The 22,826-nt window shown below is 35.2% G+C and overlaps 1 protein-coding gene across 1 annotated transcript; it reads left to right on the top strand.

The window, feature by feature from the left end:
* Positions 1 to 551: 551 nt before the first annotated feature.
* Positions 552 to 19,561, top strand: LOC110602555 (carbon catabolite repressor protein 4 homolog 4). The gene is made up of 10 exons (XM_021740104.2): positions 552 to 688; positions 929 to 1,029; positions 1,584 to 1,624; positions 2,747 to 2,796; positions 5,426 to 5,495; positions 5,673 to 5,794; positions 8,114 to 8,247; positions 18,244 to 18,394; positions 18,547 to 18,694; positions 18,960 to 19,561. The coding sequence occupies exons 1-10, from the start codon at positions 636 to 638 to the stop codon at positions 19,266 to 19,268; spliced, it is 1,179 nt and encodes a 392-aa protein (XP_021595796.1). The 5' UTR covers positions 552 to 635; the 3' UTR covers positions 19,269 to 19,561.
* The last annotated feature ends 3,265 nt before the right edge of the window (positions 19,562 to 22,826 follow it).

Raw genomic sequence — 22,826 nt, 5'->3', positions numbered from 1 at the left:
TTTTTAAAAATCACAGTGACTAAATTGAAGGTTTTTAAAAACAGAGGGACGAAATGTTATATTTCACTAAACCAGAGGGACTAAATTACAGTTTACCCTTAATATTATTAGAATCAATGTTAACACCCAATTCATGAAACATATCAATTAAAAAATATTAAAACATTATTTAATACTTAAAACCTCAAGAAAATGAACTTCCTTATTAAAATAATTTTTCAATTAAATTTAAAAATAATATGTATTTTTAAAAAAAATTCATTTTACGCTCTATTCAGTAAACAATTTATTAAATATATCAATTAAAAGATATTAAAATATTAATTAATAATAGAAACTCAAAAAATGAATTTACTTTTTAAACTAATTTTTCAACTAAATATTTTTTTTAAAAAAATCACTTTTTAATCCTATTAAATAATATTAACTGCTTTAACAAGAATTAATTATTTTAATAGCCAGTAATTATTTTTTTTTTTAAAACTACCGATAATTATTCCAATTACATAAGAGTAATTTTTCATAATTCTGTTTTGAATAGAATAGCTGTGTGGTATTTTAAATGATCCCAAATCCAAAAACTTGTAATAATCCTTTGTTTCTCAACTGAGAAGCAGCACTGCAATTGATGTGCCATGCTAAGATCTCTCTGTTCGTCCACTCGCTTGCCTATTCCCTTCTTCACCAGGTCTCTCTCTCTCTCTCTCTCTCTCTCTCTCTCTCTCTCTCTCTGTTACTATTGAAACCCTAACTTTCATTGCTTAAGAAGGACCATTTTTTGTTACTTGTCAAAAGGTGGAGACTTGGATTTAAAACGATAATGTTTTTCGTTTCAACTGCGCTTTTCCAGAAATTGGAAAAAGATTTCTATCCATTGGTGGTCTATATATGGTTACTGTTGATGGATTGTTTACATTACCGTATGCAGACCAATTTGCTCAAGGAAAATGACTACTGCACCATCACCCATATGCCCAAAATTTATTTCTATTGAAGGGGGTGACATTTATTCAAGAAGTAAACGTGATGGTATCCATATTCTTCTTCTCTTTTTGTTTAACTTCTGTTTCTAGTTCCAACCTGCTTGCACTTAGAGAAGTGTCCATGACCATCACTCATTTTTATCTCCTAGAGGCGGCTAGATGTATTCCTTTATCTGTACCTTTTTTAAAATACCTTAGACAATTTTTTCAATGTGCTTTGATGATTTTCTTGATTCAATTAACTTATTCTTGTATTAAATATATAAGTTAAGAAAGATAATGATGGCTGTAAAGCTTTTCAATATGATAGCTAAAAGTGTGGCAGATTGAGGTTATCTTTTCCATTGGGGATTTTGCACCCTGGATAGAAGAGGGTGCGTGGGAGGATTTGTGACTTAAGTAATCAGATTATTGTTATTATTATTTTTTAAGTTTCTTTGCATTCAGTTGCGTAGGTCCCTATTGTATTTCAATTAGAATGTTCTTTGTTTTTCTCCTCTGCCCCTTTTTGGACAAGCACAGGGTTCTTTATTGCTCTTTTCCCATAAACTTCAATATTCTGTTCAAAATTAATCGTGTCATCTCAATTTCATATTGCAGGCATTAGATTTCGTCTTGTATCCTATAACATTTTGGCTCAGGTACAAAAAAAGCATGCTGACACTTCTTAGTTGTCATATAATTCATTCTTTGTCATAATTTCTAATTATCTTTTTGCATTTAGTTTTTGTAAGACATCTTATAGAGTTATTATGTATTTTTGCTTGTAACTCAGAATTAGAAGATAAAGAATTAAATGTCTCAAACAATCTGCTAGGCATGTGGATGTTTTTGTTCCTTTGTTCTCTTTTATTTTTATTTCTATTTTTATTTTTTTTATAAAGATTACTAAAATGTGTATATTTGATATCACAAATCTCATAGAAAGATATGATCCTAAATAGAATATGCATGAGAAAAGACTTCGACACTTCTCGATTGATTAGTTTAAGATATAGATTTAGTTGAGTTAGGTTGAGTAACTTCCATGTTTGAACCATAATGGCACAAACTTCTAGTCTTGGACTTTGATTATTATCTTGAACCAATATGAAAATTTTGGTCATGATCCTGACTAACTGCAGTTATAATGGTTTTATTTAGCCTACTGTTATGTGAATTAATAATTTGGGTTGGTTATCTGGGGATCATAGCTGTTGCAGCCATTGCTGTTATTGTTTCCTGTTACAGCTGTTATAATTGTTATGCTATATATAGTCTCTTCTGTTCTTGTAACTTAAATTTTTGAGAAAAGCTTGCATATAATTAAAGCAATCTCCAAGAGTCTTGTTTTCGCATACAAAATTAGACATATATGAAAAATGCACATTTAATAAAATTTCAACTGTGACATGCTGGAGAAAAATTCAGCATAACTGTTCAAGAACATGAAGAGTACTGCCATGAAGTTACTTTGGGAAAGATAGGTTGAGATGGTGCAATAATATGGTGTTGCACATGCATCATGATCATTGGCTTTTGTGCTAAAATCTAGCTGAATTTATTTACTTTGAATATTTTGTAATTCTTTGAATATTTTGTAATTCTAACAGTCATAGAATGTTCATGATTTGATTGCGCACACTATGCATGGCTTGTACCTTTAAAAATTTGTGAGAAATGAATTATTTATGCTCAACCGTTATGGTAATGTACATCTTGGCCATTTGTGTTTATCCTTTATATTTTGATTTCTAATAGTGTAGAACTCCTTTGATGTGTAGGTTTATGTGAAGAGTTCCTTGTTTCCACATTCTCCATCTCCTTGCCTCAAGTAAATCCACTGGTTAATCCCCTTTCTTTTGAACATTTTTAAATTAAACATAAATAACTAATATCTAGGTTTCTTTTATGCACCTTATTGAATGATGTTTACAATATATTACCAGCTTGTCATAATGCATGTTGAAATAAATTCTTTGTTATATGATTTTTAAATGGAATCCAATGTTAGACTACATAGTGGTATTGTTAGCTGCCCTCTCCCTCCCTAAACAATACCTAACCTAGATTAATTAGCACAACCCTTCTCATCTATAACTTGGATTTTGATCCCAATACATCATTTTATTCAAGTTCTTTGCCTTGAGGGGTTGAAGCATTGAGCTATTTGAGATTCTTATCTATGGAAACCATAAAAAATAACTTATATAAGAGCACATGCACTACACGAATGGTTGTAAAATTTGGCCTGGCCGACTAGTTAAATGAAAAACTTTAGGAATCAAGCTCATGGCTAATCTAGGATCTCTAGGTTATCCTTAAAACCTGAACTTGTGAAATCCGGCCAAAATTTGGCGACTTGACTAGGCAACTAGTGATCCAGTTACCTAAATCATATATCACAATAAGGTGAGTTTCAATATTTTTTTGTCAACACTTGTATAAAAATGTCATCTAGTACACTTGATAGTTATTGATTTGTGACACGTAGTAACCATCTGCAAGGCAAAAATTACAAGGTTTATGCTATTTTATGTTTTTCAATGTCCCATATGTAACGGCCATGTTTTTTTTTCTCTCTAGAAGGTATTCTAAACAGTCATTATGGATATCTCAAGTTTATTACTGATATTTTGGATAATCAATTTTAGGAAATGAGTGTCTGTTAAAATAAAAAGGAATACTAATCACCATTTGAGTTAAATTAGACAAGTTGATAATATATTGAACGGACATTTGCGGTATATAAGCTACTATACTAAAATTAATTTATAAAAGAGTTTAAGTGCATAACAAAATCCAGTCTCTATTGAATAGTATACACTGCAATATTAATTTAATAAATTAATATTAAGACAGGATTTTAACATCCTAATATTAATTTATAAAAGATTGTTTATTGCTTAACATAAATTTAATGTTCATTGAAAAATATTCATAAAGAAAATTGATCCTAATTGAACCTTAAAACTTTAATCTTCCGTCTTTAATGATTCTAAGATTTGGTCGAGTTTGAAAACCTTGGTCACATAAAAGCTTGTTGTATTCTTTATTCTTAATATTTTAGAAGTGTTATTGGAGAATATTTTCTATATATTACTCAAAGGGATGTAGAGTATTTATCTACAATGATTCCTAAAAAAGGGAAGGTATCCCTATAAATGCTATGTGATATTTATCACACTATTAATCACCTAATTGACTTTCCATAATGCTCCCTCTCAAGTTGGAGTTAGATATTAACCATACTCAACTTGTTACAAATATGGTTAACTCGAGCTCCATTTAGAGTTTTTGTAAAAGTACCTCTTGGTTGTTCTCTAGTTTTATGTGCCTAGTGGCTAGTTGAGATTATCTATTATTGAATCTTCTCAAGAACAAAGTGATAATCAATTTCAATATGTTTAATCTTCTCATAAAACACAAAGTTAGAAGCAATATGTAGGATAACTTGATTATCACACCATAATTTTACAGGTAAAAATATCGTAAAGCCAATCTCGTCTAGTCGTTGAAGTACCCACACCACTTCACAACATTGATTGTGCATGGCTCTATTTCTAATTTAGCACTAGATTTAGAGACTACACTTTGCTTCCTACTCTTCTAAAATACTAGATTACCTCCATCAAAGACATAATATTCAATAGTTGAACTTCTGTTTGCCTTAGAGGAATCCAAGGATGCTTCATTGAAATCAAAGCAACAAATAGGGTTGTGATGACCTCCCCAAGGCGATGCTAGTAAGGGAGAATGGAGGCCGGATGATGCTGGAAAGTAAGTCCACGCACCGGTGCATGGGCAAAGAGCAGGGACAAACAGATGGCATGTGTGGTTGACACATGCTTCATCCGGTCACTGGAGTTCACCAGAAGGCCGATGGGCAATTGGGCTTCCTATTGGGAGTGGTGGTGCCACAAATAAATCACCTTAAGAGAGTGATCTCAAATGGCAGTAGCTAATCCAAGAATAGGAAAAATGAAAGAATGTTATCCTTTAGTATGACTCTGATACCATGTTATTGGAGAATATTTTCTGTATATTACTCAATGAAGTACAATATTTATATACAATAGTTCATATGATTATGAATCCTAAAGGTATCTCTATAATTATGCTATGTAATATTTATATAATCACACTATTAATTACCTAGTTGACTTTCCATGACAAGAAGTTTCTTTTTTGAAGTTTTGTCTTAATGCACATAGCATTGGAAAATCCTTATACCTGGAGTGAATTTTTGTTTTTGCTGAAAGAATGAATTTCTTTCTCTCTCTCTCTCTCTCTCTTTTTTCTTTCTTTTCCCTCATAGATGCTAGTGTACTCATATACAGTATAAGGAAGAAGTGTACCATGTTCTGAAATTATGAGCTGCATTATTATGCATCCCATGTCCATTTTTTGGATTTTAAGGAACTAACTAATTGAGTTTTCATTTTTCATTTACTCTTGAAAAGGTGGAAGCCTCGTTCACAGGCAATTTTGACTGTTCTCATGAGCATTGGGGCCGACTTTCTTTGCCTACAGGTATTTGAACATGTATCTCATGTATTAATTTGGGGAAGGGTTGGGAGCAGGGTGGCGGGGGGTGGGGAGATAAAATACAAACCTTCAGTTCTAGAAAACAAGAATATCTCTTTATTGAACTTTATATGTACTTTTATGTAAACGGTAGTTCATATAACTAGTAACAAATCCTAACAGGAGCTGGACGAGTATGATAGCTTTTACAAGCAAAACATTGGGAGCCATGACTATTCCAGTATTTATATTCAGAGGAGTGGCCAGAAACGTGATGGGTGTGGAATTTTTTATAAGCAAAACCGGTATATATTGTTCCATTATCTGTTCTCCATATATGCTGTTCCATTATCTGTTCTCAGAATCTTAATTTTAGCATCAAACTGTGTACAAATCATCTTGTGAAAAGACGTAAAGGAAGAACACACTTTATTTTTTGTTTTCATCAAATAGATTCAAGTTAATGTGGTGTGGGACCTCAATAAGGGTTACGGACCATCTATAACCAAATAAAGAAGCATTTTGTGTGGGACCTCATACATTAGAGTGAGTGGTCATGAAAGAAACAATGCTTTTATTATTATTCAAAGGATAAGGTTCCTTGTGTATTTGCCAAATGCACAAGCATCACAACGTAAAGAATCAAACTCAGTTTGCCTAGACAATTTGAAATATAATCTCTCTAAAACAAACAAAAAAAGAAGATGGATGCTCTAACCTCTTGTGCTATTGGATTATTTTCTTATTGACATCTTTATTCATACTTAGAAAACCTTGATCTGCACCAATACATGAGTTACTATCCAAACCATGTAAGCCATCTTGCAGTCTACTAGTCCCAATCCTCTTCCTGATTCGTGGATCTTGAAAGGTACAATGAATGGAAAGAATTCAACTTTACAATTGAGAGAATTGGTAATAGCGCTGATAGATAACAAATCAACTGAAAAAGCAGACACATGAAGAACATGGGAAAGAGTGATATTTGGAGTACAATTAAGAGTGATATTCGGGGAGAAGATGACTAGAAAAGGAATCGGTGGCAAAGAGTAACCGTTAGAGGTGAAACGCGCTGACGTGTGAATAGTACCAAAAAACTTTGTGTCGGCTCATGGCTCACGTGTGGCGGCGAATGACGTTGAGCTTTTGAGGATAGGCCAATTGGTTGTTGGGCTACCTCCTAGAGTGGGCAGTGTGAAGAGGCAGACACTGTAACTCCACCTCTTGAGTTCGCACAAAAATAGGAAGAGAAGAAAAAAACCCCAGCAAAACTGCAGCAGCAGTAGTGCTGGGAGGGAGATCACTCACCACCACCAAGAGACCACTGTATTTGATACCATGAAGTATTACAGAGTGTAGAGGACTCTTATTTTCTTCTATATTTAACAGAAATTTTACAAGGTATTTATACATGTTCTCTAGCCAAAAAAGGAAACTACACTAATTATTCAATCACTATATTTTACAGAAATTAAGCTAATCAAATCTAACAAATCATGCTCAATATTGCTGGAATCTTGCAACAGTCAACACTATGTATGTATAACAAATCTGGGACGTGTTGCTTTTTAAGAGTTGTACATTTAACATTGTATTTATTCTGGCCATTAGTTTTTATCTTCCTTAATTTGTTTTTCATTTGCTTTTGCTTCTCGAATTGTGTGAGGTGTAATTGGTTTCTTTTTGCTGTCTTCTGCATAAGAATTTAGACATGGGAATGTGCAACAAAGCAAGCTGGACACCTTGCCCAACTGAACTGAATCAAACTGAAAGCTTTTGGTTTGGATCACTTTAATTTTAGCTTATATTGTGGTTTAGTTTTCTTAATTAGTGAAATTGATTTTTCAGTTAGTACGTTTCTGGTTTGTTTTGTTTCAAACCAGATGGAAGAATGCTTAGTTAGTCCTAACTAGGATGATAGGACACTTGTTATGTGTGAAGAGCCTTTGCATGAAGCACCAATCGCTATCAGTATAGTCCACAACACCATTATGGAAGAGTTGGTCCTCATGATAGGGACCATGGAAAACCTCCTAGACATGATTATGAGAAACATGTTGAAGGTCAAATTTAAAGCTCTGGAGTATGACAGAAAATTGTATCCTAATTATATTTTTGATTGGTTAGATGGAATAGAGGATTATTATGGTTTTAACCATATGCCTAATCAAGAGTATGTTCATTCAGGTAGTAGTCTAGCAAAGCAATAGCTTAAAATGATAAAAATCCTAAAGAAATGGAAAAGAAAAATCAGCAGTCACTTGGTGAAGAGGCCCTAAACTAACAAATTAGACTAAACAAATATAAAATTAAGAGAGATAGGAAAATATGATTACTGTATAAATCTTAAAAGGATAGGAAAAAATAAAAGTCAGCTGTGAAGGTAATCAAAGTTCAACTAGGTTTTGTAGGCTACCCCACAAGGCTTGCATTCGATTGACATTTTTTACAATGTTAATTTTGGTCAATTTGGTTAAATATTGATAGTATCTTGAATCTTGTGTCATATTGTGCCTTTTTCTTTGATATCTCTGACATGACTTAGCATCATCACTTTTAAGAACCTTCATCTACAAAGAGTAAACTATCTTATTCATTTATCTTCGTTTGTACCATGGTTTCAGGGCAGAGTTGCTCTTAGAGGAGAGGATAGAGTACAATGATCTTGTAAACTCACTTGAAGATGAATCAAACTTACATGAATGTAAACGAGTTGATACACAGGTTGAAGAGGATAATAATAGTGAAACAAAGAATGGTATTTTTATTTTACAATGTTGCTTGGTTTTACACTATAATTTTCTTTCTTTTTTCTTTTACTCGTTATCAATATTATTTGTTTCACTGTGGATTACTTCAAGTTCATGCTAGCAAGCCATGTATGTTATGGTGATTTATTCCTAGGGGGCATTTGGAAAATTGCAGTCTCCATCTTTTAACCCTAATGAAAAGTAAATCACGTCCTTTTGAAAAAATACACAAACAATAGACAGAGAGAGAGAGAGAGAGAGAGAGAGACCCAAAAATGAGAATCCCTAGATGTGGTTGAATGCTTAAATATATCACAACTTTTCATATTTCTTTTTTGGTTTGAAGGCTCTCTCTCTCTATCATTTCTTTATCCCCTTTTCCTTTGTTAGCACTTTCAATAAGAAATTAATTTCTTCCCTCGAACGGATCTAGGTTCACCATTCCTTTGTTAGCACTTTCAATTTGAAATTAATTTCTTCCCTCAAATGGTTTGTGAACTTTGTTATCAATCATAAAACTTTTAACAAACTTAAACTTTAAATTGATAGTGATACTCATAAACCAGAAAAAATTGGAACAACATGAGGGCTTGACTTTTCATTTGAAGATGATCTTCTTTAGATGAATTTGCAAGGAATTGAATCATAAGGAATGATAATTAATAAGTTGGACAACAGAGTGCTAATGACCCATTTATGAAGCGAGTTTTTAACAAAAACTAATTTGTTTGGCATTGTTTCGAAATGAGATTATAGAAGCTAGTTTGAAAGAGTTTTCTTTTCTTTTATTTTTTTCATTTTCTCTCTATTTTATTTCCTAAGTTGTACTGTGGCCTTAGTTGAGGCTAGATATACTTGATGGTCAATGATGACAAGTGTAGAAGACAATAATCTGATATATTTTCATATAGAGAAATAATACATATGTATATACATGTTCTCTTACTAAAAAGGAATGTATAACCCAATTAAATCCCTAACATTAAGCCCTAGAATTTAATTCCCTAACATCAAGCCCTAGAATCAAGCTAACTAATAAGGAAAGGATATACAACATATTTACTTTTGATTTCCATAACACTCCTCAAGTTAGAGTATAGATATTTATCATGCCCAATTTGTTATAATATAGTCAGCCCGAGCCAAATTAAGAGCTTTAGTGAAAATGTCTTCTAATTGTTTCCTAGTTCTGATGTGTCCTGTTGAGATAATGAACAAAATGATAATTAATTTCTATATATTTGGTTCGCTCATGAAACACAGGATTAGAAGCACTATAAAGAGCAGTTTGATTGTCACACCATAGTTTCACAGGCAGTGACTTTTTGATGCTAACTTCATTAAGTAACTCACACACTGACTGCGCCATAGTCATATATTCTGATTATGGACTCGATCGAGAAACTATATTCTGCTTCTTGCTCTTCCAAGATACCAAATTGCCTCCAACAAAGACACAACATCTTGTAATTAATCTTTTGTCAATCTTAGATCCTGACTAGCCTGCATCTGAGATTCATTCAATGTTCAAGTGTCCATGATTCTATATAGCAAGCCCATTCCGAGTGCTCCTATTAGATAATACAAAATTTGTCCCAGAGCTTCCCAACAAGCAACAGTCGAGAAAGACATAAACTAGCTTACTATACTAACAAAGTGTGCAATGTCAGGCCGAGTTATTGTGAAGCAGTTCAACTTGCCTACAAGTCTTCTATATTTCTTCGAATCTTCAAACAACTCATCTTCCACTTCTATCAACTGTAAATTCAGCATCATTGTTGCATTGCAAGGCTTCACATCTAATTTCCCTATTTCTGCCAATAGATCAAGAACATACTTTTTCTGAGATAAGAAAATACCTTTCATACTTCTCATAACTTCAATACCCAAGAAATACTTCAGCAAGCCCAAGTCCTTTGTGTAGCTTTTTAGAAAAGATTAAAGAGAGGAAATGCCTGTAGATTCACTTCCAGTGATAACAATATTATCCACATACACAACTAACAAAATTAGGCCAGCCTCAGGCTGTCTATAAAATACTGAATGATCACACCACTCTTTTGCATATCGAACTCTTGTACCACCTCACTGAATCTTCCAAACCAAGCTTGAGGACTTTGTTTCAATCCATACAAAGATTTTCGAAGCCTACAAACCTTACCAGACTCCCCTTGAGCAACAAACCTTGGTGGTTGCTCCATGTACACCTCCTCTTCCTAAAGATCACCGTGAAGGAAAGCATTCTTGATATCCAATTGATGCAAAGCCCAATCATAGATAGTTGCCAAAGAGATAAAAGGACAAACAGAAGCTAGTTTGGCAACTGGTGAAAAAGTTTCAGAGTAATCAACTCTATATGGTTGAGCATATCCTTTGGCAACAAGGCGGGATTTCAATCTAGCCATAGAACCATCAGGATTCACCTTCATTGTAGAAACCAATTTGCAACCAATCGCTTTCTTGTTAGAGGCAAAGGCACCATTTTCCAACTATTGTTAGAATCTAGAACCACTATTTCTTCTTGCATTGCAGCACACCACCCAAGATGTGACAAAGCTTCTTTAACATTTTCAGAACAGAAATAGATCCTAAAGAAGTGATAAAGCAACAAGATGAAGAGGATAAATGCATGTACGTTTACCTTTGGCGAACAATAATAGAAAGATCTAGGTCAAAATCAAGGACAATGGTGGTGGTTGGATCTTCCGATGAAGCAACTATTGGTGGAGGGCTCAAGTCAAGAGTCTCTAATCTCCTGGAATAAGCATGAACAACAACATGAACAATAGGAGCCGAAACAAATGAACCTGTAAAATGGGAAACGGAGAGAAGAAAGTAGACTCAAAGAATGTAACATCGTTTAAGGACTGGAGAGGAGCATCTATACCCTTTTTGAAGTCAAGGATAACCAAGAAAGACACACTTAAGAGATTTAGGATCCAACTTCGTAACCTGCGGATGAACATCTCTCGCAAAGCAAGTACAACCAAAGATATGAGGTTGAACAGGAAATAAAGAGTTAGATGGAAACAAAATAGAATAAGGAATGTCACCGTAAAGTACAAAATATGACATACGATTAATTAAAAAACTGCATCTGCCCATAACTCTTTTGGAACTTTTATTTTGAAATAGAATTGCTTGAGCTGCCTCAAAATGATGCCGATTTTTTCTTTCAACATCATTTTGGGATGGTATATGTACACATGAAGATTGATGAAGAATTCCATTATGTGTCATATAGATCTAAAAGTGTTCAGAAAAGTATTCTTTGGCATTGTCACTTTGTAAAATACACAGAGATATTAAACTGAATTTTAATCTTAGCACAAAAGGCACAAAAATAGAAAACAACTCTGAACAATTTTTTTTTTTTTATCAAATATAACTAGGTGACACGAGAGTAGTCCTCAACAAAAGTGACAAAATACTTAAATCTAGGCTTGGAAACAAGGGAACATGGATCCAAACATCAGAATGTACAAGTTCAAAAGGAGATGACAGTCGTTTGTTAATTCTAGCAATTGAAGACAAACGATGATGTTTGACAAATTGACATAACTCACATTCTAAAGTTCGACAATGATTGGATCCGAGGACACAATTTCTTTACAGTGGTTAAAGAGGGATGTCCTAATTGACAATGAATGTCCAACAAAGTTAAGGTACTAGAACAAACAAAAGAGCTTGGTACCTATTGTTCAAGAACGTAGAGATCTCCTGACTCACGATCTCAATCTAGGAAAAATGTTGACCAACATAGAAGGTTCCTAATTAGGTGGATTCAAATCTTTGGGATTCTAATTAGGATTGATTGAAAGAATTTTATTCTTATTGTAAATATTCCTAATTTAGATTGATTCTTTGTATATAAATACTCAAATCTTGTAAAGATCAATTTAAATTCTACTTGGTATGAGAGCCTAGTTCTCATATCTGCAGCTCCGATCTGTTGGTTTAAAATTTTTTTTGAATAGCTTCTTGGATCGCAAATCTGCCGTCTCTAGATCACCTGTTTAGGGTGCGTTGTTCGTGTCACCATCCCTACCAATCAAAATCGCACTCGAGATCGGCCTCTTGTCCAATTCCAGCGACCGAACGAAGTGCGTGTAGCCTACACACGCCTTTCCCTCTCTTCGCTCCGATGCCACGTGCCGACTCGTGTGTCCTTTTCCAGCGAGATCCAGCGGCTTCGTCTCCTCTTCTGGCGTCGATTCGGCTTGGATGATGTTTTGAGGTTTGATACTCTAGTTAAGGTGATTACCCTTTGTAGCTTTGGATTTGGCTTTGGAGGCTATTGTTTGGATATTCTGCCACTTGGGACTTCTGTCTCTTGATCGACGAATTCCATTAGTGATTTTGTTGGTATTTCAAGTTTGTTTCGGTGGTTTTTCCGACAGTGATCCTTTCCGGCAGACTTGCCTTCAAGTCTCGTTTTTGATCTGCTGGACTTGTGCCTTTTTCGCCGGTGAATAGTAATTGTTTCTTCAATAACAATAATCTTTCCATTGTTTTTGACAGAAAAAGAGTGGTGTTTTCTTGAAATGGCAGTGACTTATGTGGGTAATGTAAGAACTTCACTCTCCAACCTGAGAAGTACTTGTTCGCTGCAAATGGGTGTTCACTGTGAAACGCAAAGCGAATGGATCAATTTAAAGATTCAAGACTAGACTAGTAGCTAAGGGATACACTCAAACCTATGAAGTGGATTATCAAGAGATATTTGCTCCTGTTGTCAAAATGAACTCAATCAGAATATTGCTATCTTGCGCTGTCAACCTTGACTGGGTTCTCCAACAATTTGATGTGAAAAATGTATTCCTCCATGGAGACTTAGAGTAGGAAGTGTATATGGAAATTTTTTCTGGATTTGCGGATGAAAAAAATACAAGAAAAGGTGCGCAGGCTAAAGATGGCTTTGTATGGGTTGAAGCAGTCACCCAGAGCTTGGTTTGATCGATTTAGTAGAGTTATGATTTTCTTTGGCTATCAACAGAGCAATGCTGACCATACCCTATTTATTAGACATCGCAAGGGTAAAATTACTCTCCTTATAGTTTATGTTGATGACATAGTAATGACAAGGGATGACACTGAAGAGATGAATCGGTTGAAAAAGCTTTTGGATCAGGAGTTCGAAATTAAAGATATAGGAAAATTGCAATATTTTCTGGGAATTGAGGTTGCCAGGTCAAAAAAGGAAATCTTTATTTCTCAGAGAAAATATATTCTGGATCTTTTAGAAGAAAGTGGTATGTTAGGTTGCAAACCAGCTGAAACTCCCATTGAGAGCAATCACAAGCTACAAATAGGAATTGACAAATCAGTGGATATGGACAGATATCAGAGATTGGTAGGCAGATTGATTTATCTTTCACATATTCGATCAGACATAGCATATGCAGTCAGCTTAGTCGTATGATCTTCGTGAATTTCACATGCAATCTGTTTTTCGCATTTTGCAATACTTGAAGTTTGCTCCTGAAAAAGGTCTCCTATTCTCTAAACATGGTTATCTTCGCATACATTCATTCACAGATGCAGATTGGGCTGGATCCCTTGATGATACGAGGTCGACTAGTGGTTACTGACTTACTGTACACTTATGGGAGGAAATCTTGTCACTTGGAAAAACAAAAAGCAAAGTGTTGTTGCTCGATCAAGTGCTGAGACGGAATATAGAGCGATGACACAAGGTGTTTGTGAACTCCTATAGTTGCAGAGATTATTGGAGGAATTGAAACTGTTGGAGAGTAACAAACTTTTGTACTGTGACAACAAAACTACCATTAGTACAGCTCACAATTCTGTTCAACATGACCGAACGAAGCACATAGAGATTGATCAACATTTTACTAAAGAGAAGTTAATAAATGGTATCTTGAGGTTAGATTACGTGACTTCCGATAAACAACTAGCTGATGTGTTTATCAAAGAGCTCATTAACAAGACCTATCCTATCTTGGTTTACAAGTTGGGCATGTGTGATATCCATGCACCAACTTGAGAGGGAGTGTTGACCAACATAGAATGTTTCTAATTAGAAGGATTTAAATCTTTGGATTCTAATTAGGCTTGATTTAAGAGATTTTATTCTTATTGTAAATATTTTTAATTTAGGTTAATTTTTTGTATATAAATATTCAATCTTGTAAAGATCAATTCAATTTGAATAGAGTTAAAAATTTCTCTCAAATTCTACAAAAAGGCAGTGATCAAGAAAAAATGAAGCAACAATTCAAGGGTCGAGTGAGTTTACTAATAGATAGTAAATTAAAAGAGAATTGAGGCAAACACAAAACAGATGACAAATAAATAGTTGATGTAGGATTTGCAATCCTAGAATCCATGACATGAGAGTTGATCCATAGGCCAAGGTAATAGAAGATAGGGCTGTATGGGACTGAAAGGCCAATAAAAGATTAGAATTGTCTTGTTATATGATTGTAGCACCAGAATCAATGACTCATGTAGGTGAACAAACAAACATGCGGTGAGTTTACCTGATCTTGCGATAGTAGTGATAGAAGAATTGGTGAGCCTTAATAATTATTTATATTGAGAAAATTGAGCATATTCTTCTGCAGACACTAAAATAGTTTTCTTAGTGGACGATGTGATTGCCGTTTGATGAGGTTCAGAAAATTCTCTCAAAAAAAAAAAAAAAAGATAGCTCCAAACCAAACTAAGGTCGTATGGGACTGAAAGGCTGATAAAAGATTAGAATTGTCTTGTTATATGATCTGTAGCACTAGAATCAATGATCCATGTAGGTGAACAAACAAAGCATGAGGTGAGTTTACCTGATCCCGCGATAATAGTGATAGAAGAATTGGTGAGCCTTAATAATTATTTATATTGAGAAAATTGAGCATACTCTTCTGTAGACACTAAAATAGTTTTCTTAGTGGACGATGTGATTGCCGTTTGATGAGGTTCAGAAAATTTTCTCAAAAAAAAAAAGATAGCTCCAAACGAAACCCCAAAGCTGAATGATATGATGACACCAAGAAGAACTCAGGATATAGCCAATAGAAAAATAGCACCAAATAGGCAACACAACCTGCAGAAGCCACAAACAGAAAAAACCCTTACAGATTAGTAGAGGAGGATCAAACCTAAAATGACAAAAAGGCTAATCTCCTCAATTGAAGTACCAAATTTCAAAACAGCATCCAAGGCTGCAATACCCAGGCTGAGTTGATGCGGGAGAGGAGTCAGAACTGCTGGAGGTTTTCAAAAAAAGCCTCACGCATCGGAGCGTGGTGCAAAGCTGGCAAGACAAAAAGGGCATGTGAGGGCCACGTGCTGGTCTTTTGGATGCCAGATTCTGTGAATGGCCGGTCGGCATGTGAGGTCCTTTTGGGACAGGTAGTGAGTTGTTTAAGTCACCCTAAGTAGGTGACCTAATGTAACGACCCAGGAACCGGACTGTTACCGGCGCTAGGGTTCAGATCGGCTTAAGGTCGCCGGAGTCTGTAGCAAGCCTACTATATATCCTGTGTACCTGATAAAATCCCATACATGATCACTCAAGACAACATAAACATAAACATTTCATGAACCATGGCTCGACCTGTGCATGTATCAAAAACTGAAAACATAAAACCCATACTAGATCCCTCATCAAATGCTCTAGTATAGTAAACATCACATTCCTCAAGCTTGGTTCAAACATAACTCATAATTAAAACTTTTATATAAGGATCATGTTAATAGGGATTACAAGGACAAAAACCAGGGCAAAGCACAATTCTAATCCATTAAACAATACATGTCCACAGTTATACTATTACATTAGACTATACCAGCAACTATGCCGACTTTCCCGAGCTATCTTTGACCCTGCAAACCTGGGGTTAGGGGAAAGAGATAAGCTACAAGAGCCTAGTGAACTGAACATAAAAACAATTTAATAAACATATGCTCGTATGAAATGCGACACAACACAAACAATTCACATCAAGATGGACTTATCACCAGTAACCCTCTACATATTCCAATAGTGTTCGGCCCTCAACAGGAGCTCCTCAGGACTTCCTCTTAAACATAACATAACATATTCATAGTGCTAGGGGTGTAGAATGGGCCTTGACCTAGACTTTCGTATCATATCATATCATATCATAATCGAGGGCTAGTGGGTCATCCAATATCCATTCACATCAACAGTAAATTATGCAATGCATCATATTCGTGAATTCTAATGTAAACATCCTAATATATAAACATGGCATTCGTGATGCATGAACATGCTTAAAAGGTTTGATTACTTTAAAACAATAGATTAGTTCAGTTCTACTCACCTCTGGTTGATGTTCGCCTAATACTGACGCAGTTATTTCACTGCAGGCCTTTATGGTCTCCCAGGTCCGATCCTACACAGATGGACTCAAATGAGGGACTAAACATAACTTTTACAAGACTCTAAACAACTCCCCAAGAACCCCCTAAAACATACCAAAACATGTATATAAAACAAGCAGAAGAAGGCTGGGCAAGGGACTTTCGGCAGCAAGTTCGGTGGCCTTACAGATCCGAACGTCAAGGACTTTCGGGGGCAGGTTTGGCGGCCTAAACCCTTCCCAGATCTGAAAGTCAGCAACCTTCGGGGGCGGGTTCGACGGCCTAAACCCCTTCACAGATCCGAAAGTCCATGCTTTCGAGGGCAAGTTAGGCGGCCAAAAGGCTGTCTTTGCCTGCAGGTTCGGCGGCCGAACCTGGATTCTTCAGTAAGGCAAAACCCGATTCTGCCCTATGTATACAGCCACAAAACACTCTGATCCTCACATCCAACAACTCAACCATTCATATTCACTCTATCATGCATAAGGGACATAAAAACTAGTCTAATCCCCATCAAACAACACAAGAGGAACAATCATCATCAATCTTAACCCAAACCCTAAAACTTTAGATTTTACCATTTCATGCATTAACAACCCTTAACCCCTTCTTAAAACTTATTTAAAACATAGGAAAAACAAAGATCTAAACTTACCTCTTGGAGATCTAAAGGTAACAGCAACCCAAACTTGGAGACGAGGGAAAATCGATCTCCGAGGGTTTTCAAGGTTTAAAACTTAGGTTCAAACTCAAATCTTCAAAAACAAAAGAAAACTCATGAATTTTCTGAGAAATTTGAAGGAAAAACAACAAGAGTATCAAAGGGAGGGCAAAGACTCACCTCTGCCCGAAAATGGAGAGGAAACCCTCTCATTTTCGGGCTGAAAGCCTCTTATAGGTGGCTCAAAAACAAAAGAAAACTCATGAATTTTCTGAGAAATTTGAAGGAAAAACAACAAGAGCATCAAAGGGAGGGCAAAGACTCACCTCTGCCCGAAAATGGAGAGGAAACCCTCTCATTTTCAGGCTGAAGGCCTCTTATAGGTGGCTGGAGAAGCCACCTTCAGCGGCCGAACAGGAAGGTCCCGCGACGGCATGGAGGAACCACCTTCGAGGCCGAACCTGGGGTTTACTCGAAAAAATTTCCTTTAAAACTCTTTTCTTTCTTTTAACACAAAACCAAAATCATTTTAAGAAAACTTTGTTTTACCCTTCTAGAGAGATTCTAGTTTCGAGATTTCGGTTTCCAACAGAGATTTCGTCGGAAGATTGGAATTCCGACGCCAGAATTTAACCGGGTATTACACCTAAAATGGACAGTAACCAATCCAACACAGAGAAGCCAATTCCTTTGGCTCTGATACCATGTAGAAGAAAATAATATGATATATTTTCATATAGAGAAATACTATATATTATATACATATTCTCTCATTAAAAAGGAATGTAAAACCCAATTAAATATGTATATAAATATATATTATTCTCTATATGAAAATATATCAGATTATTGTCTTCTACATGCATATTAATGTGTATCCATTTATTTGTAATTTTCGCAAGTGATTATCATATGCTAGAAACATCAGGAGATGTCATATTACATTGATTATTCTTGTATGTCAAGCTGGTGGCTCACTTAAATAATCTATCATCAGGCTCCTCATTAAAAAATGCTCCCGAAGATCGTGGAGATCCTAATGATCCTCGTGTGAGACTGAAACGCGATTGTGTTGGAATCATGGCTGCATTTAAACTCAAGGATGCTTTTCATCATATTGTTATTGTGGCAAACACGCACCTTTACTGGTATTTTTTTTTTGGCAGCACCTTTAATGGTAATTTGTACGCATAATGTATGGCAACATGTAGCAGCATCATCTGTTTACGTATCTTTGCTGCTAGGTGTATTGTGTTGATAGAAATTATAATTCATCTTGATGTTGATTTCTTTTTTCCAGGGATCCAGCATGGGCTGATGTGAAGCTTGCCCAAGCTAAATATCTTTTATCACGCATATCTCATTTTAAGACACTAGTTTCTGACAAGTTTGAATGTACTCCTTCCATTATTCTGGCAGGCGATTTCAATTCAACTCCAGGGGACAAGGTTGGTCCATTATTCTGTTTCTTTTCCTTCTATTTTTTTCTTAATTAAGGTTCAATCTGATTGTACACGATTCCTCTCATACCTTTTTGTTCAGTTCAAGCAAATTCACCTGATGAGAAATTTAGTTTTAACAAACTTATTGACGTGATGAGAAATTTAGTTTTAACAAACTTATTGATGACAAATATTAAATTTATTGAATGAACTAATCTGGAATTTTAAGCTTTGGTTATTGCTGTTTCTTACCATTATTAGCTTGTTTCAGGTTTACCAATACCTTGTTTCTGGCAACTCTTCGTCTGCACCACTGGCAGAATGCGTGGATGAGCTTCCAATTCCATTATGCAGCTTCTATGATCATACAAGAGGAGAACCACCATTCACAAATTGCACCCCTGACTTCACAAATACACTTGATTACATATTCTTTTCCCCTGATGAGAAATTAAAACCAATCGGTTTCCTGGAACTTCCTGAAGCCAATTCACCTGATGTTGTTGGTGGTTTACCAAACTATTACCACCCAAGCGACCATCTACCAATTGGTGCTGAATTTGAAATCTCCACAGAATAAATAAAATCTCTCTCTCACAAAGCTAACCGCAACTGCATCTCCTGATCATCTCTTTTTTTTCATATCCATCATTGGTCGATCTCTTTAAGCGAAAATGTGAGGGATTTTAGCAAGAAAATATTATTTTTAACTTGGTTTTGTATGATTATTTGATTTGTTCATTGGTTACAAAATGACAGCATGGTTATGATTCTTTTATGAGATGAACTAAAAAAGAATTGACACAAAATATTGTTTTACCGTATTAGTTGTTTGAATGGTTAATAAAGTTTAGGGCGAGTAATTTTTTTTTATCACAATGTATCTTAAAATTTTTAAAATTTAATGATTTAGTTCATTATATTGAAAGTCTATTCCCAGTTTTGGAAACAGATTTTTTTTCCCTAATTTGATATAGCGAAAATATTGGAGTTAAACTATCGATTTTTTGAAAAGTTATTGTATTAATTTGGATGTAATTTGATTATTAAAAGGTAATTTATCATGAAGGTTATTTTTGTCATTTTTCATGTAATTAATTGATATTGGACAAATGGAATTTCAGTAAGAAAGTCAAACTGTAGGAGCTTAAAAACTATTGGATTTAAAAACCTAATGAGGTTTGTTAACTTAAATATAATCTAAGATTAATTGAGTCGAGTTTCTTAAAATTTAGACTCATTTATTAAAATAATTTTAAAGTTTTAATTTGACATCAAATCAAATTTTATATATGAGTTAGAGTTTTATTTATAAAATTTTAAATTCATTTATTAAAAACATTGAAAAGTTTGAATTTGAAATCGAATTGAATTTTATAAAAAAAAAAAGCAAACCAGCGGCAAGAGATCATCGAGGATTGCATCTAGGGATGTAAACGGGTAGGGTACTCGCAAAATTGAGGGTACCCAAATCCGAACCCGATTATATATAAAATTTCCGAACCCGTCCCAAATCCATTTAGTATTTTAATTTTATTATCCGTACCCGTTCCAAATCCGTTTAACAATACCCGTACAATACTCGAATCCGATCGAACCCGATTTTTTTAAATTGAATTTAATGAAAAAAATTTAAAAATTTAGATCTTATAACCCAAATATCAAACCCTAAATTAGAAAATTTGCACAACCTGAATTAGAAAATTTGCACAACCTGAATATCAATCTTAATTATCTATTCAACTAAAACTATTCCTAAGACATGCACAACCCAGCAGTAGAAATATTGGAGACATACCCAGCAGTAGAAATATTAGAGAGTAATAATCAAATAGCAAATATCCAAATAATCAAATTAATAGTTCATAAATTCTAAAATTCTTTAATAGCAACTAAAAATTCTTTAACAATATGCACATAAAAGATCTGATTATCAAAAAATTTGATTGCAAATCTATTCCAGCCAAAGAAGATGTCGCCGACGCCGATTGTGGAGAGGCGGGGAGAGGGAAGAGTTATCTCCGACTGAGAAGTGGGAGATGTGGCCATTGGAGAGAGAGAAGGAGATATCGGGAGAGAGAAGATTTATCGTCGACTGGGGAGAGAAAGAAGACATCGCCGGCGTCGATTGGGCTGTCGGCACTCGTCAGTGAAATGGGGGAGAGAGGCGTTGACTGGAAAGTGGGACTGTGGGAGATGTTACCGACTGGAGAGAGGAGATATTGATGACCGAGGGAGAAGAAGATCACAAAACCCTAACACGAATAAAATATCCCAATCCAATGAATTCCAATACCTGAAAATTAAACTCGATTCTGATTCACCGAGTTAGGAAAGGAGCTGAGTCGTTTATAGGAGGAGAAGAATCGTTAATACCGCAATATAAACAAATGACTGGCGGGGAAGAACAGTGAGCTCCTGCATTACTACGGTAACTGGCGGACGGGCGGATGAAGAAGAGAGGAGAAGGTGATATCTGATTAGGCTTTAGGTGACCGGCCTACGCCGGCAGTCGTCAGTGCAGTGGAGGAGAGAGGCCGATTGGGAATTGAGAATTATAGGAAGGAAAGAATTATAGGAAGGAAAGCAGGGAGAGAGGAGCCGACGGAGAGAGGGTAGTGAAAATGAAAAAAAGGAATTATGGATCAGGGTTAGGGTTAGGGTTAGGGTTAGTTTTGTTATATACTAATCGGGTTCGGGTAACGGGTATCCGATAGTCTAATTCTGAACCCTACCCGAATCCGAGACGGGTAAAATTTTTCAAACCCGAATCCGCCCAAATCCGTTTTGTAAAAACCCAAATCTGTTCTAATAGGGTTTGGGCGGATCGGGTACCCGTGAAAACCCGCCCGACTGACATCCCTAATTGCATCTCTCACCAGCACTGAAGCTGCCTTCTCCCTTTTCTTCTCTTTGTATCTTCTTTGCAAGTCATGAGTGGCTAAATGCACAATTTCTAGTTGAAATTACGAGAAATTTCAGTTTATATATATGAATTGGGAGATCTGAAACTCTATTGTAAATATTTTATTCTTCAATATTTATGCAATTTGATTCTTCATATCATTATAATTTTGTTGTTTGGATCAATAGGGCCCATTATTCTTGATTGTAAGGTAATATAATGTTAGTTTGAATACTTTAAGTTCGTAATTGCTTAGATTGTTCAAACACAAGTAACAATTAGTGTAACAACTAATAGGTTGCATGATCTAACTCACCACGCGGTTGGTTAGTTAGAATTAGGTTTCTCTATTTCTTAAAATAGTTAACAGTTGAAAAGCAAAAACCCCTAAGAACGTTCCTTGATAACTTGTTTCAAAAGCTCTCTCAAGCTAACAGTTGAAAAGCAAAAACCAAACATATCCAACTAAGAATGGGTAGCAAAAGCTCTATCAAGTTTCTCACGAATCCACGCATTTGAACTTGGACCTGTTTCCCATGTAAAAGCACACCCTTATAAAAGTATCTCAATTAGGTGGCACTCATCAATAGTCTCCCAAAAACCATGAAGGAGATACTTAGGATGTGGTTGACTACCTCATTTTCAACATAACTCAATAAATCATTAAAATCTCCGAAACATACCTAAGGGAGAGGAGACCGTCAATATCCCACGACTCTCTCCTTCTACTACGTTCAGGATAATCTAGAAACCATTAATTCGCCACACAGAATTATTAGAACCAGACATAGTCATATCAATAAAGTGAACTGAGTACCCAAAAATAGAAATATCATAGGAATTCTTCCACAGCACAACTAAACCACCACCACGACTTGACGGATCCACACTAAAAGCACCATCATAGCCAATACGTACCTTTATTTCATCTATTTTATTAGAATGAATATGAGTTTTACATAAGAAAATAAGATCAAGTCTTTTGGCAATTACAAGATTTTTTAGAGCATGAACTGCACATGGATTGCCAAGACTCTGACACTTCTAACTTAAGCAAATTATGGCTCCCGTTGATAGCAGTTGTCAAAACCGTAAAAAATAACCTATTAATAATCAATAATTAAGAACTGTAGATAGTGATAATAAGGTCGAATCCACATAGAATTGATACTACGATTTTCCAAACACTGACTTGGGCAAATCAACAATAAAAGTAAAGCAAGGGGGGATTTT

Source organism: Manihot esculenta, chromosome 15 (genome assembly GCF_001659605.2).
Source record: "Manihot esculenta cultivar AM560-2 chromosome 15, M.esculenta_v8, whole genome shotgun sequence".
Taxonomy (NCBI): domain Eukaryota; kingdom Viridiplantae; phylum Streptophyta; class Magnoliopsida; order Malpighiales; family Euphorbiaceae; genus Manihot; species Manihot esculenta.
This window is presented reverse-complemented; position numbering and strand designations above follow the sequence as displayed.

Excerpts from the sequence above, each read along its gene's own strand:
- LOC110602555 (XM_021740104.2), top strand. The coding sequence starts at position 636 with ATGCTAAGATCTCTCTGTTCGTCCACTCGCTTGCCTATTCCCTTCTTC. Across the intron at positions 689-928 it reads CCTATTCCCTTCTTCACCAG|ACCAATTTGCTCAAGGAAAA; the intron begins GTCTCTCTCTCT and ends TACCGTATGCAG. Across the intron at positions 2,797-5,425 it reads TCTCCATCTCCTTGCCTCAA|GTGGAAGCCTCGTTCACAGG; the intron begins GTAAATCCACTG and ends ACTCTTGAAAAG.